At 39.6% G+C, this 13,193-nt stretch overlaps 1 protein-coding gene across 1 annotated transcript; it reads left to right on the plus strand.

The window, feature by feature from the left end:
- The first annotated feature begins 2,071 nt into the window (after nucleotides 1-2,071).
- Nucleotides 2,072-11,297, plus strand: LOC110538650 (cytochrome c oxidase subunit FA4). Its single transcript, XM_021625603.3, has 4 exons — nucleotides 2,072-2,218; nucleotides 10,298-10,383; nucleotides 10,570-10,630; nucleotides 11,047-11,297. The coding sequence occupies exons 1-4, from the start codon at nucleotides 2,177-2,179 to the stop codon at nucleotides 11,101-11,103; spliced, it is 246 nt and encodes an 81-aa protein (XP_021481278.1). The 5' UTR covers nucleotides 2,072-2,176; the 3' UTR covers nucleotides 11,104-11,297.
- The last annotated feature ends 1,896 nt before the right edge of the window (nucleotides 11,298-13,193 follow it).

A 13,193-nucleotide genomic window follows, 5' to 3' on the forward strand; every position in this document is an offset into this window, starting at 1 on the left:
TCAGATGACAAACATATTATGTGGTGGGATGAACTAAACCATCTCTGCCTACTGGTTGAAAATGAAGATAAGACTGCAGTGTAAAAATGTATTTCGTTGAGAAGGAGAGGAATGGAGACTTTGATCAAGGGAGAAGGAAAGTGAGTCCCATGAGAGGATAAAAACTAGATGTATGTTGGGAGAAGTGCAATATTATCACATGGGGATGTATTTTTGGAATACGGTGGAAGAATGGAGGGAAAGAGAGAGGTGGCGGTTGAAGAGAGTGAGTGTGGTAAAGGGTGAGATTGAATCTGTTGAAGATGTTTGCAAGTGCAAACAGAGTGAGCCGTACACCGGATCCAGTTCTGGAGGCGAAATGGAAGTGCATGAGAGCGAATTACCAGAGGTGGCCCAGTTTTTGGTACCAGGTTTGGTGAGGTTCTTGGAGCCTGAGCCTTGTACCGATGGTCAGGATAAATATGGGACTGTTACAGTAGGAGTGACATTTTTGGAGAAAGTAGGCCCCTGCTTTTTGGCTGATCCATATATGGTTTCAGGGTGGGTGATAACGGAGTTGGGTGCTGTGGAGTCGGTGTAGATAACCCAAAGTGGGCTTGTGATAATTATTTGTATTTCTGTCAGTCGGAGGGAGCGGGAGCCACGCGGGAGCCACACGAATGGGGACAAGAGTGGTGACTTGTTTCTTTTCTCAAGAACAGGGTGCCATTGAAAGGAGTGATTACTGGGGTAGCGGTAAATGTGAATGTGGACCAGATGAAGGGGAAGATACCCGGTGTTTGTGATGCTTGTCGTTTGGTGCGACGCAGACAGGGTGGCATGAGTGGTGAAACAGAGGAGTCATTATCTGTTCTTTTGAGTTTTGATGTTGAGTCTTTGCCTGACAAAGTGATGTTAGGATATTTCAGTAATCCCGTACAAGCTTCTGTGCTGAATCCATTAGGTTGTTACAGGTGTCAAGCTTATGGGCACGTGGCAGCAGTGTGTAGGAGGTAGGTTCCTAGGTGTGAGAAGTGTGCAGAAGGGCATGAGACAAAGGAATGTGTAGTATTGGGGAAAGAAGCGCTATATGTTAATTGTAGGGATGCCCATGGATCAGAAGGGTCTGTTGCGAGAGAGGAAGGTTGAGGTTACCAGGATTAGAGAAGTGCAGAGGGTGTCGTATGCTGAGGCAGTGAAGAAAGTAGAGGAAGATGGTTCAAGGTGGAGGGATCCTGAGAGGATCTGTGTGAGTCGTAGATCTGTGCCAGCACAGAAGGATAGGCCTATGAGTGGCATATGCTTCAGTAAGAATGGCTTCTTAACATTTATAGCAATGGTTATCAACCACAGGGATGGAACATAAGTCCCAGAAAATAGAGGTTCTGGTGGCAGCCTCAGAGAAATATTTGTGCGTACAAGATTTTACTTCAGAAGAGTTACAGGGTGTGTTGAGTGGTGGTGTCCAGATAGGGTTTTAAATATTGGAATTGGGTGGTGGGTTTATAATGGTTAGATGACAGTTTTTTCTTCATATTATTTTATTTCATTTTGTTCCGTAAAGCATAAGGGATTTAGACCTGAGTGTAGTTAGTGGCAGTAATGCAACATATATTGGCTGGATGCCAACCGCCGTTAAACCACACCAAAGAAGAAGAAGAACGAGTTGAGGACTCAAGGGCGTGAGGAATCTCCACAGATAGAACAATGAGACAGATATTTCGCCGGATGTATAAATGTGAAGCATCCGGTTGGTGTTTCCACTCACAACCAGATATGGTGACGAGAGGAAGCTAAGTGGCCGGCAGTGGGAGAAGATTGAACGAGATAGACTTTGGCCGAGATTCTGCAAATTTTATCATCGCTGAAACATTTTATCTCCATACAGGTTTCTGTTTCCAAAACTAGAATCTGTAGACTTTGTCAAAGAAAAAGAAAATGCATTGTTAATAGAAGGAGTGCAAGGGCGAATGGATCTCACTGGCTCGTGATTTGCTCCCACCTCCTTGCTTGTTCGACCCATTATGATTCGTTCATCTGCTCCTATTGGAAACGACAGACTGTGGTCTATCTTGAGTCAGTTATAAAAATCATTGATGTCTCTGAAACGTATCTGAAAATACGCTCAGTTACTGCCTGGCAAGGCCTACATTAATCCGGTTATTTCTGTACAAATTGGGAGAAGTAAACCCTCACAATGCTGAGCACAGTTAGCCGGCAACTTAAAAGCCACCCAGCAGTAAGTACATGTGAATTCGGGAAGTTTGCTAAATCGTATAGATTTTTTTGGGGGGGATTTGCGTCGTTCTAACGTTAACTTCGAAGCTAACCTCGATTTTTACTACGTTACTCGTTTCCCCCAAAGTCGCCTTTTTGTCATGTATTGTTGAGTGATTGGAGAATGACAAGATTGAATATAACGATATGGTGTTTGCTGCATTGGTCGTTGATTGACAAGTGATGGCATTTACCAAAGACCGAAACGGCCCTGTTTGCTAACTTGTTAGCTACTGTAGCCAGTTGGCGCCAGTGTGGGTTATGTACTTGAAAGGGCAAGGACTCAAAAATGATTGAATGTTACTACTATTTACACTTTTTTTAAGTGGGAGGGCGCGAGCGTGTTTAGCTAACGTTAGATGGTTAGTTGCTGGAATTGCGACCTGGCAAAAAAAGGCCTCAACTCGGTCAAGGACGAGGCGGTTAACCGAGGACATAACGTTACTATGCCAGTGTCACATAGTCACGAGCCGGTGTAGTGGCCCTTTATTGAAAAAGGTTAACTAGCTATTGTCTTGTTTTGCACACTTTGTACAAAATAATAAAATGCAGTACTACAGGATATTTCTTAACGTAGCTCTTTATTAGCTAGTTATAAATGGCACGTTCACGTATCTTTAATTTTTTTTTATAACAAATCAATACATAAAGCATATGAGGGATTACAAGCATACATAGATTACAAACAATAGACAATCGAGCTAGGGGGTATAATATCACATTACAATTACACAAGGACCTTAAGGGACATGCATATACTTACAATTCTAACAGCTTTTTTGTTAGTAGAGCATTTAACCGTCTTATAATACAGTTCAATTTCTTTTTGTAGGGTACGAAAATGTGGTTTTCTGTTTGTAAATTTACATTTGTGTATATGAAATTTGGCCAAAAGAATAATGAAATTAATTAGATAAAAATGATTCTGCTTATTTCTATTGTATGTAAAGAATCCAAACACTACATCTCTCCACAATAGTGTAAAATCTTCATAAATGTGTTCAATTATAAACCTACTGATGTCTTGCCACAGTTTTCTTACATGCATACAATGCCAAAAAAGTTGCAACACTGTTTCTGGGTGGTCATTACAAAAGGAGCAATTTGAGTTGATGTTTTCCTTAAACTTCTTCATATAGTGGTTGGCAGGATAATATTTATGAATCATTTTAAAGGAAACTTCCTTAATTTTGTTAACAAGTAGGTGTGTGTGTGTGGCAACATCCAAACTTTTTTCCAACAGATATTATCAATAAATCCATTCCAATAAGGCATGACATAAGGTATACATCATCCTGCTGAAACAAGGTTCGTATCGCTCTGTTGTTGAATGGACCAAAAGAGAAACAAATCTTTCCTACTGATAAGTCAACATGGTCAACAGAAGGTAGGCTCTGAGGGTCAGGTCTTTCCTACTGATAAGTCAACAGGGTCAATAGAAGGCAGGCTCTGAGGGTTAGGTCTTTCCTACTGATGAGTCAACAGGGTCAATAGAAGGTAGGCTCTGAGGGTCAGGTCTTGACATGTTCCTGTATAACATAGCAACACCTGAGGGAATGGCATCTAAAACAATTGCAAAATCTTTAGATGTTCACAGGACCTTGTAAAGTGATAAGAATTCTTTATTACTGAGTAAAAGACCCTCTGCATTTACCAGTTGGCTCACCAATAGGATATTATTTCGGAACCAATATTCTAAAAACAGAGGTATTTTTATACAATATATCCCGATTATTCCATATATAATATCTGTGTGGAGAAAAATTGTGTTTATAAATTAAGGACCATGACAAGAGAACCTGCCGATGAAAAGCAGAAAGTTCCATTGGAACTTTGTCGATATTATAATTGCAAAACAACATGAAGTTAAGGCCACCAAAAGTAGAGAAGACATGGATGAGGAATAAAATTCCAGATAGAAGTGGGTCTTCTTAGGAATTGTTTTATCCAATTGATCTTAAAAGTATTATTTAAAGTAGTAAAGTCCAGAAAATTCAGTCCACCATTCTCATAAGTGTTCATTACAACACTTTTCCTAATGTAATGGGTACAGTTTCTCCAAAGAAAGTTGAAAAGCATCTGGTCTATCTCCTTGCTTATTTTACTGTCAAGATAACATATGTTAGTCTAGAGATACCTTCAGCCTTGGCTATTAGGACTCTACCTTTTAAAGATAAGTCCCTCTAGCCATTGATTTAGTTTCTTCTGGGTTTTTTTAATAAGAGGGTTCAAATTTAGTAAGCCTCTAGACTTCTGATCCTTTGTAATGGTTATGCCTAAATATGTAAGTTCTTCTTTTACTGGAATACCATAATATGAAGGTGTCACACAATCGTTGACAGCTATGAGTTCACATTTATTAATGTTAAGATATAGACCAGACGCTTTGGAAAAGGATTGTATCACATTGATCGATATGGGAATTTGGTTAGCGTCTTTCAGAAAAAGTGTAGTATCGTCAGCCAGCTGGCTTATAATAATTTTTTTACCGGCTATGGAAATACCTTGTACAGGACTATTATTTAAAGAATTTGCAAGAAGTTGGGTGATTAATAAAAACAGGTACGGAGAGATAGGACAACCTTGCCTAATTCCTCTCTTTAACTCAAATCTAGGTGAGGTGCCATATTTCAATTTGATAGAGCTGTTACCATTTGCATAGAGAATCTTAATAGCCTTACAGTACAAATCCCCAAAGCCAAGTCTCTCAAGGGAGTGGAAGAGAAACTGATAATCTACTGTGTCAAATGCTTTATGAAAATCTAAAAATAATATGAAGCTATCCTCAGTTATTAGGTCTGAGTAGTCAAGTGTGTCTAATACTAGTCTGACATTGCTAGAAATATGTCTGTTCCTCATGAAGCCAGACTGTGTTTCATCAATGATTGCATCCAGGACTTCTTTAATTATTTTTGCAAGTAGTAAGGCTAATATCTTATAGTCATTATTAAGAAGACAAATTGGACGCCAGTTATCGATGAGCAGCACTTCTTTTTTAGGCTTAGGTATCAGTGTTATTAACCCCTGACTCATTGTAGGAGGGAGAACATTGTTTTTAATACTCTCTAAAAAGACTTCAAATAGGAAGGGAGCTACTTGTTCAGAAAATAATTTGTAAAATTCTGATGTAATTCCATCAACACCTGGTGATTTATTGTTCTTTAGATGTTTGATAGACTATAATCTCTTCAACTTTGATGGGTTCATCACACTGTTTAGATTCTATATCACTGATAGAGTGAACATTAAAAAACATATCTGTGGTTTCCTGACAGTACGTAGAGCTATACAATTTTCTGTAAAAATTGCTACAGTATTTAGCGATTAATTTTTGGTCATCTGTAATAACACCATCAATGTTTAACTTATGGATAGTGTTATTTTTAGAGTGAAATTTCTCAAGTCTAAAGAAATAGGATGAATTCTGTTCTCCCTCCTCAATCCATTTGTTCCTAGATCTAATAAAGGCTCCTTCTGCTTTTAATTTATATATATTATCCAGTTTATTTTGTAACTCAATTAGTTCCATCTTCTCCTTCCCCGAGAGGTCGGCTGGGGACCTCTGAGAAAGGGAAGTTATCTTAATGATCACCTTTTCCTCCTCAGCTCTTCTGGTCTTAGCAAGATTACTACCATATTTTATAAGGTATTTGGACACCTCAAATTTAAAGAGCTCCCAGTTCTTGCAATAAGATTTTTCTTCACACGCCCTTTCCCAAAAGTGTGAGAGCAGATCTTTAACCTCAAATTTAACTATATCATTATTTAATAATGAGCTATTTAGCTTCCAGTAGGATGCTCTACCAAGATTAGTATCAGGGGTAAATATTTTGATATCAATGTAAATAGCCCTATGGTCTGTGAGGGGAGTAGTACATATATTTGTAGTAACACACTCACCATCAATACATTTGGATATAAGCCAAAAATCTATTCTGGATTGTCTGGAGCCTGTTTTGTTACTCCAAGTGAATGATCTGTCTGCCGGAAACCTCTCTCCATACATCATCAGTAAGATCAAACTTTTCCATAAAAAGTATTAAACCCAAATTCTGATTGGTTGGCCTACCTGGGGGCCATCGATCCGTTGAATTATCTATTGTAATGTTAAAATCCCCTCCTATCAATAATAACGAATTGGGAAATTTAGATAACCAATGAAGTATATGTTTCTCTATAGATTCAAGCAACTCATCATTCTCATGTTTGGTGTTGTACCCGTAGAAGTTTACAGTAATGAGCGTAATGTCATTGTAACTCATCATTCTCATGTTTGGTGTTGTACCCGTAGAAGTTTACAGTAATGAGCGTAATGTCATTGTAACTCATCATTCTCATGTTTGGTGTTGTACCAGTAGAAGTTTACAGTAATGAGTGTAATGTCATTGTAACTCATCATTCTCATGTTTGGTGTTGTACCAGTAGAAGTTTACAGTAATGAGCGTAATGTCATTGTAACTCATCATTCTCATGTTTGGTGTTGTACCCGTAGAAGTTTACAGTAATGAGTGTAATGTCATTGTAACTCATCATTCTCATGTTTGGTGTTGTACCCGTAGAAGTTTACAGTAATGAGCGTAATGTCATTGTAACTGATCATTCTCATGTTTGGTGTTGTACCCGTAGAAGTTTACAGTAATGAGTGTAATGTCATTGTAACTCATCATTCTCATGTTTGGTGTTGTACCCTCTAGAAGTTTACAGTAATGAGCGTAATGTCATTGTAACTGATCACAAGACAAATAAAGTGAAAAAAAAGGGGTCACATTCCGAGTGTAGAATATTACCAAAGGTATTTTTCATTGTAGTGACACCAGCAGAGTGTTCAGATCCATGGGAAAGCCAAATATCGTTGCCCCACTGTGACCTTTTGGCATCAGCCAAAATTGAGTGAGACTCTTGAAAAAAGCAAAAATCTGTTCGAAACTGTTTAGCAAATAAGGCCTCGCGCTTCACACTGTTTCGTAACCCCCTAGCATTAAGAGATAATAAAGACAAAACAGCAAAGATTATATAAAAGTATAAACTGTAGTAGGATGAGTCAAAGACGTAGGAGCAGTGAACGTAAACGATAAGGAACCGAGATCTGCACCATTTAAGTCAATTTAAAGTTAAAATAGCTTATTCCATAACCTTTGAAATTCAACTCAACTGGAAATTATGTTCAAGACCAAACCAAGGGTTCTTGTAGTAAGAGAGACTAAAAACCCTCTTTAGTGTAATCAGGAACTATTCTGAGAAATAAAACAACAAATAATAATTTAAATAAAAGGGTACCTACTATTTTAAGTACATATGAAAACTGATCATAAAATAATTGAATAACAAAATGTTTTACATATAAACATTCCTAAGACCTTTTTTGGAAATGAGTATTAATAACTAAATAGAACAATAACCGTGTAAAGTCAGAGCAGACCTGTATGCCATTTAAAACAGTATCTTAGTTACTGTATACATAAAACATAAATTCAGCTTTTAATCTTCTTCGTAAGTTTGTAAACAAAATAGGTCTTCTGGTCATACAAGAACAAACTAATGAATTGAAACGTTCACGTATCGCCAACCAGGATCAAACTGCCCATGACCTAACCATTTTGGTGGTCTTAACCAATCATAGCACAGTATGATATGGCGGTAAATGCATCCAATTACAATTCAGTATGTTTACACATATGAATATTACAGCTATGAAAGCACTTATTTTTTTTAAATCAAGAAATAGTATTGGACGTCCCCAAATGGGAACATTCATACATTTGCATGTAGGCCAGATAGCCTGGATTTACTTCTGTGTAATCAGGTGTGCGTCCTTACTCAACATTGACAGAAGCGCTCCAAACAAAATACAATGAATAAATTGACAACTTGTAAATGGAATGAAATAAGTGTAGCATAAATTGTGAACTCTGTAATCGTGTCCGCTCCGACAATGAGAATGGTAAACGACTAATAATAATATACTTCTTTAACATAAATTACTGTAACCAAACGAAGAAAGATTAGAAATGATTGGAATTAACGTCAAATGTACCGCTGGTCATAAACGTCCCCTTTTCAGGACCCTGTCTTTCAAAGATCATTCGTAAAAATCCAAATAAATTCGCAGATCTTAATTGTAAAGGGGTTGATCACTGTTTCCCATGCTTGTTCAATGAACCATAAACAATTAATGAACATGCACCTGTGGAATGGTCGATAAGACAATAACAGCTTACAGACGGTAGGCAATTAAGGTCACAGTTATGAAAACCTAGGACACTAAAGAGGCCTTTCTACTGACTGGATAAACACCAAAAGAAAGATGCCCAGGGTCCCTGCTCATCTGAGTGAATGTGCCTTAGGAACACTGCGAGGAAGCATGAGGACTGTAGATGTGGCCAGGGCAATACATTGCAATGTCCGTACTGTGAGATGCCTAAGACAGCGCTACAGGGAGACAGGACGGACAGCTGATCGTCACAGTGGCAGACCACGTGTAACATCACCTGCACAGGATCGGTACATCCGAACATCACATCTGTGGGACAGGTACAAGATGGCAACAACTGCCCGAGTTACACCAAGAACACACAATCCCTCCATCAATGCTCAGACTGTCTGCAATAGGCTGAGAGGGCCTGGACTGAGGGCTTGTAGGCCTGTTGTAAGGCAAGTCCTCACCAGACATCACCTGCAACAACGTCGCCTATGGGCACAAACCCACTGGACCAAACAGGACTGGAAAAAGGTCTCAAAAAGTGCTCTTCACTGACGAGTCGCAGTTTTGTCTCACCAGGGGTGATGGTTGGAATCGCATTTATCGTGGAAGGAATGAGGGTTACACCAAGGCCTGTATTCTGGAGCGGGATCGATTTTCAAGGTGGAGGGTCCGTTATGGTCTGGGCCGGTGTGTCACAGCATCATCAGACTGAGATTGTTGTCATTGCAGGCAATCTCAACGCTGTGCATTACAGGGGAGACATCCTCCTCCCTCATGTGGTACGCTTCATGCAGGCTCATCCTGACATGACCCTCCAGCATGACAATGCCATACTGCTCATTCTGTGTGTGATTTCCTGCATGACAGGAATGTCAGTGTTCTGCCACGGCCAGCGAAGAGCCCGGATCTCAATCCCATTGATCATGACTGGGACCTGTTGGATCGGAGGGTGAGGGCTAGGGCCGTTTCCCCCAGAAATGTCCAGGAACTTGCAGGTGTCTTGGTGGAAGAGTGGGGTAACATCTCACAGCAAGAACTGGCAAATCTGGTGCAGTCCATGAGGACTGCAGTTGGTAGCCACACTAGATGCTGACTGTTACTGACTGCTGACTGTGTCCCCTTTGTTCAGGGACACATTATTCCGTTTCTGTTAGTCACATGTCTGTGGTACTTATTCAGTTTGTCTCAGTTGTTGGAACTTATGTTCATACAAATATTTACACATGTTAAGTTTGCTTAAAATAAATGCAGTTGACAGTGAGAGGACGTTTCTTTTTTCTGCTGAGTTTATATGTAATCGTGACTTGAAAGACACTCAAAGGGCAAACCAATTCACACAATGAAGTTATGAAACAATGAATGCACCTGAATTGGTGGTAGAGAGCAGATTCTGGAGAGACACAAACCTTGAACATCTAAGCCACACTTACCTTCTTCACTCAACATTTTTTAATTATACCTAAGACACATTTTCTAAACACATACTATAGGCCAAAGGAATACTCTCACAAAAAGCTTCATGTCCAAAGCAGTAGCCATTTATGGAAAACCAATGGAATTTAATTTGTTCTCAAAATTATCTCAAATACCCTCACGGCACCTGTGCCTTACGTTGCCAATGCTCATCTTAGTGTGATGGACTGTGCCATCCCCAGCGGCCTCCGTAATGGATTAGTCCACTGAGACGGGCACGAATCAGACAGGTGTCTACTGTGCCATAAAAAAATCTATCGACCAAACAATCGACCAGTTGACTGAATGGGGTCAGCCATATTTCCCTTGATTGCCACCTTACCCTGTCCTCTATTATTCCCCCTAACTATTCTCTATTCCCTCCAGCTGGTCCCCCTTTTCATCTTCATCGGTGGTGGGACCGTTATGTCTGGAGCGTATCTCTTGCGCCTGGCAATGGGACCCCATGTCAGGTAAGGGCCCTTGTAGAACACGCTGCTAATAAGGCTCCAGTCCAAATGGAAACCGTCTGAAATGAGAACCGCATAGTAACTGGATTGACCTTGAGTGTTTTAGTCTTAAGTCAGACGCCAATTTCAATGTGCAGGACGGGTATATTGCTATTAGTTAAACTTTTCATTTCAAAATGTATGTTGTAGTTGGAATCGCAATGGCAACCCTGAGCCATGGAACAAGACGGAACCCACACAGCAGCACAAGGTAGGTCACTCACTTACATTAATCCAGACATAATGGATCATCCTGTATCACGATGGTCAGTGCATTAAACTTGGTCTCTGCTGCACATGGTAGTGAGCAGAGGTTGTACAGCGCAGTGAGGGAACATGTTAATGTAGTGACTTGAGCCAAAAATGTCATTGAGCTGTCGTCTGATTCCACTCATCCTATAGTTGAATTAATTATATAGTATAATCCTGTTAGTTTAGTAAGTAATCTGATCAGCCAATCTAATTGTCAGTCACAACAACAAAGCAAGTTTGACACTGACTGAATAACAAACCTGGGAATGATTCTGAAAGTAAAGGCAGGTTTTTGCTTAGAATAACTTATTCATCAATATTTGATCCCTGATGGTCTTGTCCTTAAACTTTATTGTTCCTCTATTTCATTCATAGTTTTACTCAGTGAACATGGACTACAGCAAGCTGAAGAAAGAGGGTCCTGACTTCTAAAGTCTTCTGCTGGACCAAAGGCTTGAGGAAAAAAATGACTTCCCTTACACCTCTAACTTGAAACCAGTGGATGCAAAGAGGCTAAACCGCACAAGTTCTGTCCCCTTTGACCTTTTAAGTCTCTTTTTTTCCCCTCATACCTCATGGTTGTGCAGCAATAAAGTGAAGGAGTCTTTTCTCCTGTGTACAGAGAATTATGTCTGTATTTCTTTGTAGTTGGTGTTCAAAGGGATTCAGGATTGATTTAATCCTAAAACATGATATTCTGGTACCAAGTTATAGGTTTGTTCTGGTTTGAAATCATGAAGTCAGTTATTTTTGTTTCCCCCACACTAGCTTGACTGTCGCTATTTTGCTTTTCCACCTTTTGTCGTCCTTGCCCTCCTTTTCCGCCTGGCGGCTCTGTCTGCGTACATGTATATCATAATACGCTTGACTACGCTCCCGTGTGTAATTTACAGTATGACAACATGCTTGGTCCTGCATATGCTCACCCACAAGTTATCAGATGAGCCCTTGACATGCTCGTGCTGTGTGCCTTTGATAGATCTTCACATGGTCTGACCATCTGTTCAAGGCTGCACTGCACCATTATAGGCCATGTTGTCTGAAGGTCTGCAATCACTCACTGACTAAAACCAGGCAGGTGGGAGTAAAGGATAACAGACAAACTATAAAGGTTGGCCTTATATTAGCAACCAATAAAGCAATGATAATGTTCCCGAGAGTATTAAACGGAGCAGATGAAACCGGCTTCTCAGGGAGACTGGTGCGGAGGTGTTTCTCCTAGAATGTCATGGCTCTGCCTGATGAGTTTGTGAATGTCATCAGGTCACACTGCGTCTCTCAGGCTGGGAAAACTCTGAAAAGGATGTGCAGCCAACACAACACTGGAAATGTCAAGGATGGCTTCACATTGGAATAAAACTTCCCCCACCCTCTTCAAGGCTGGAACAGGCTTTGTCTCCAATACAATAATTGTTTCAGTTAAGAGAACTGTTTCCTTCACAATTTTAATTTGTTTTACAAAGAACCCCTTTGATTACGCTGAAATATTCAGGTTGTAGAAAACTAATCTGAAGGCTGCTTTCTGTGCTTAATCGGAGACCACTGTAATTGGGGACAGGATAATTTTTCTGACAGTGAGACCTCTGCTTAGTCATACAAAATATTGTCACAATATATTATTGGATATATATTATTGGTCCTCTTATGTGGGGACGGCTTCCTAGAACTGGAAGAACAGTCAATAGTGAGAAACTGTCTGTGTGCACTGTACAAAGAAAAGTTTGCATGACTTCAAGGGTCCTGGCTCACATTAACCACTGGCCAGCATTCTTAACCTTTTTCACATGACCTCTTGGTCACATCTGCCAGCAACACCAAAGACTAGCAACATCCAGAATGTACTTCTTATTTAACAAGGCAAGTCAGTTAAGAACAAATTCTTATTTACAATGACAGCCTACCAGGGAATAGTGGGTTAACTGCCTTGTTCAAGGACAGAACAACAGATTTTTACCTTGTCAGCTCCGGGAGTCGATTCAGCAACCTTTTGGTTACTGGCCCGACACTCTAACCACTAGGCTACCTGCCACCATCTCCTGCTTCATATTTTCTGACAATCTGAGTAGGTACTTGGAATGCTTCCACCACAGTTTGTGTGTGTGCAAGTTTGTATGTGTGCACACAGGTACTAATGACATATTTACATTAATGTGTACTTTATGCTTTGCAAAGTTTTATACTTTTTTATTTACAGTACCAGTCAAAGGTTTGGACACACCTACTCATTTCAGGGTTTTCATTTATATGTACTATTTCTACATTGTAAAATAATAGTGAAGACATCAAAACTATGAAATGTCACATGATATCATGTAGTAACCAAAAAAAGTGTGAAACAAATCAAAATATATTTTATTTTTGAGATTCTTCAAAGTAGCCACCCTTTGCCTTGATGACAACTTTGCACACTTTTGGAATTCAGATTCACCTAGAATGCTCCTTGGTAACTACATTATTTCATATGTGTTATTTCATAGTTTGTATGTCTTCACTATTATTCTACAATTTAGAAAATAATAAAA

The sequence above is a fragment of the Oncorhynchus mykiss genome, chromosome 12 (genome assembly GCF_057628025.1).
Source record: "Oncorhynchus mykiss isolate SJ-2025 chromosome 12, ASM5762802v1, whole genome shotgun sequence".
In the NCBI taxonomy this organism is placed as follows: Eukaryota; Metazoa; Chordata; class Actinopteri; order Salmoniformes; family Salmonidae; genus Oncorhynchus; species Oncorhynchus mykiss.

What these genes read in the sequence shown, in the direction of transcription:
- LOC110538650 (XM_021625603.3), top strand. Translation starts at nt 2,177, where the DNA reads ATGCTGAGCACAGTTAGCCGGCAACTTAAAAGCCACCCAGCA. An exon ending in GCAATGGGACCCCATGTCAG is followed by an intron (nt 10,384 to 10,569) that starts GTAAGGGCCCTT and finishes TGTATGTTGTAG; the next exon opens with TTGGAATCGCAATGGCAACC. An exon ending in AACCCACACAGCAGCACAAG is followed by an intron (nt 10,631 to 11,046) that starts GTAGGTCACTCA and finishes TTTCATTCATAG; the next exon opens with TTTTACTCAGTGAACATGGA.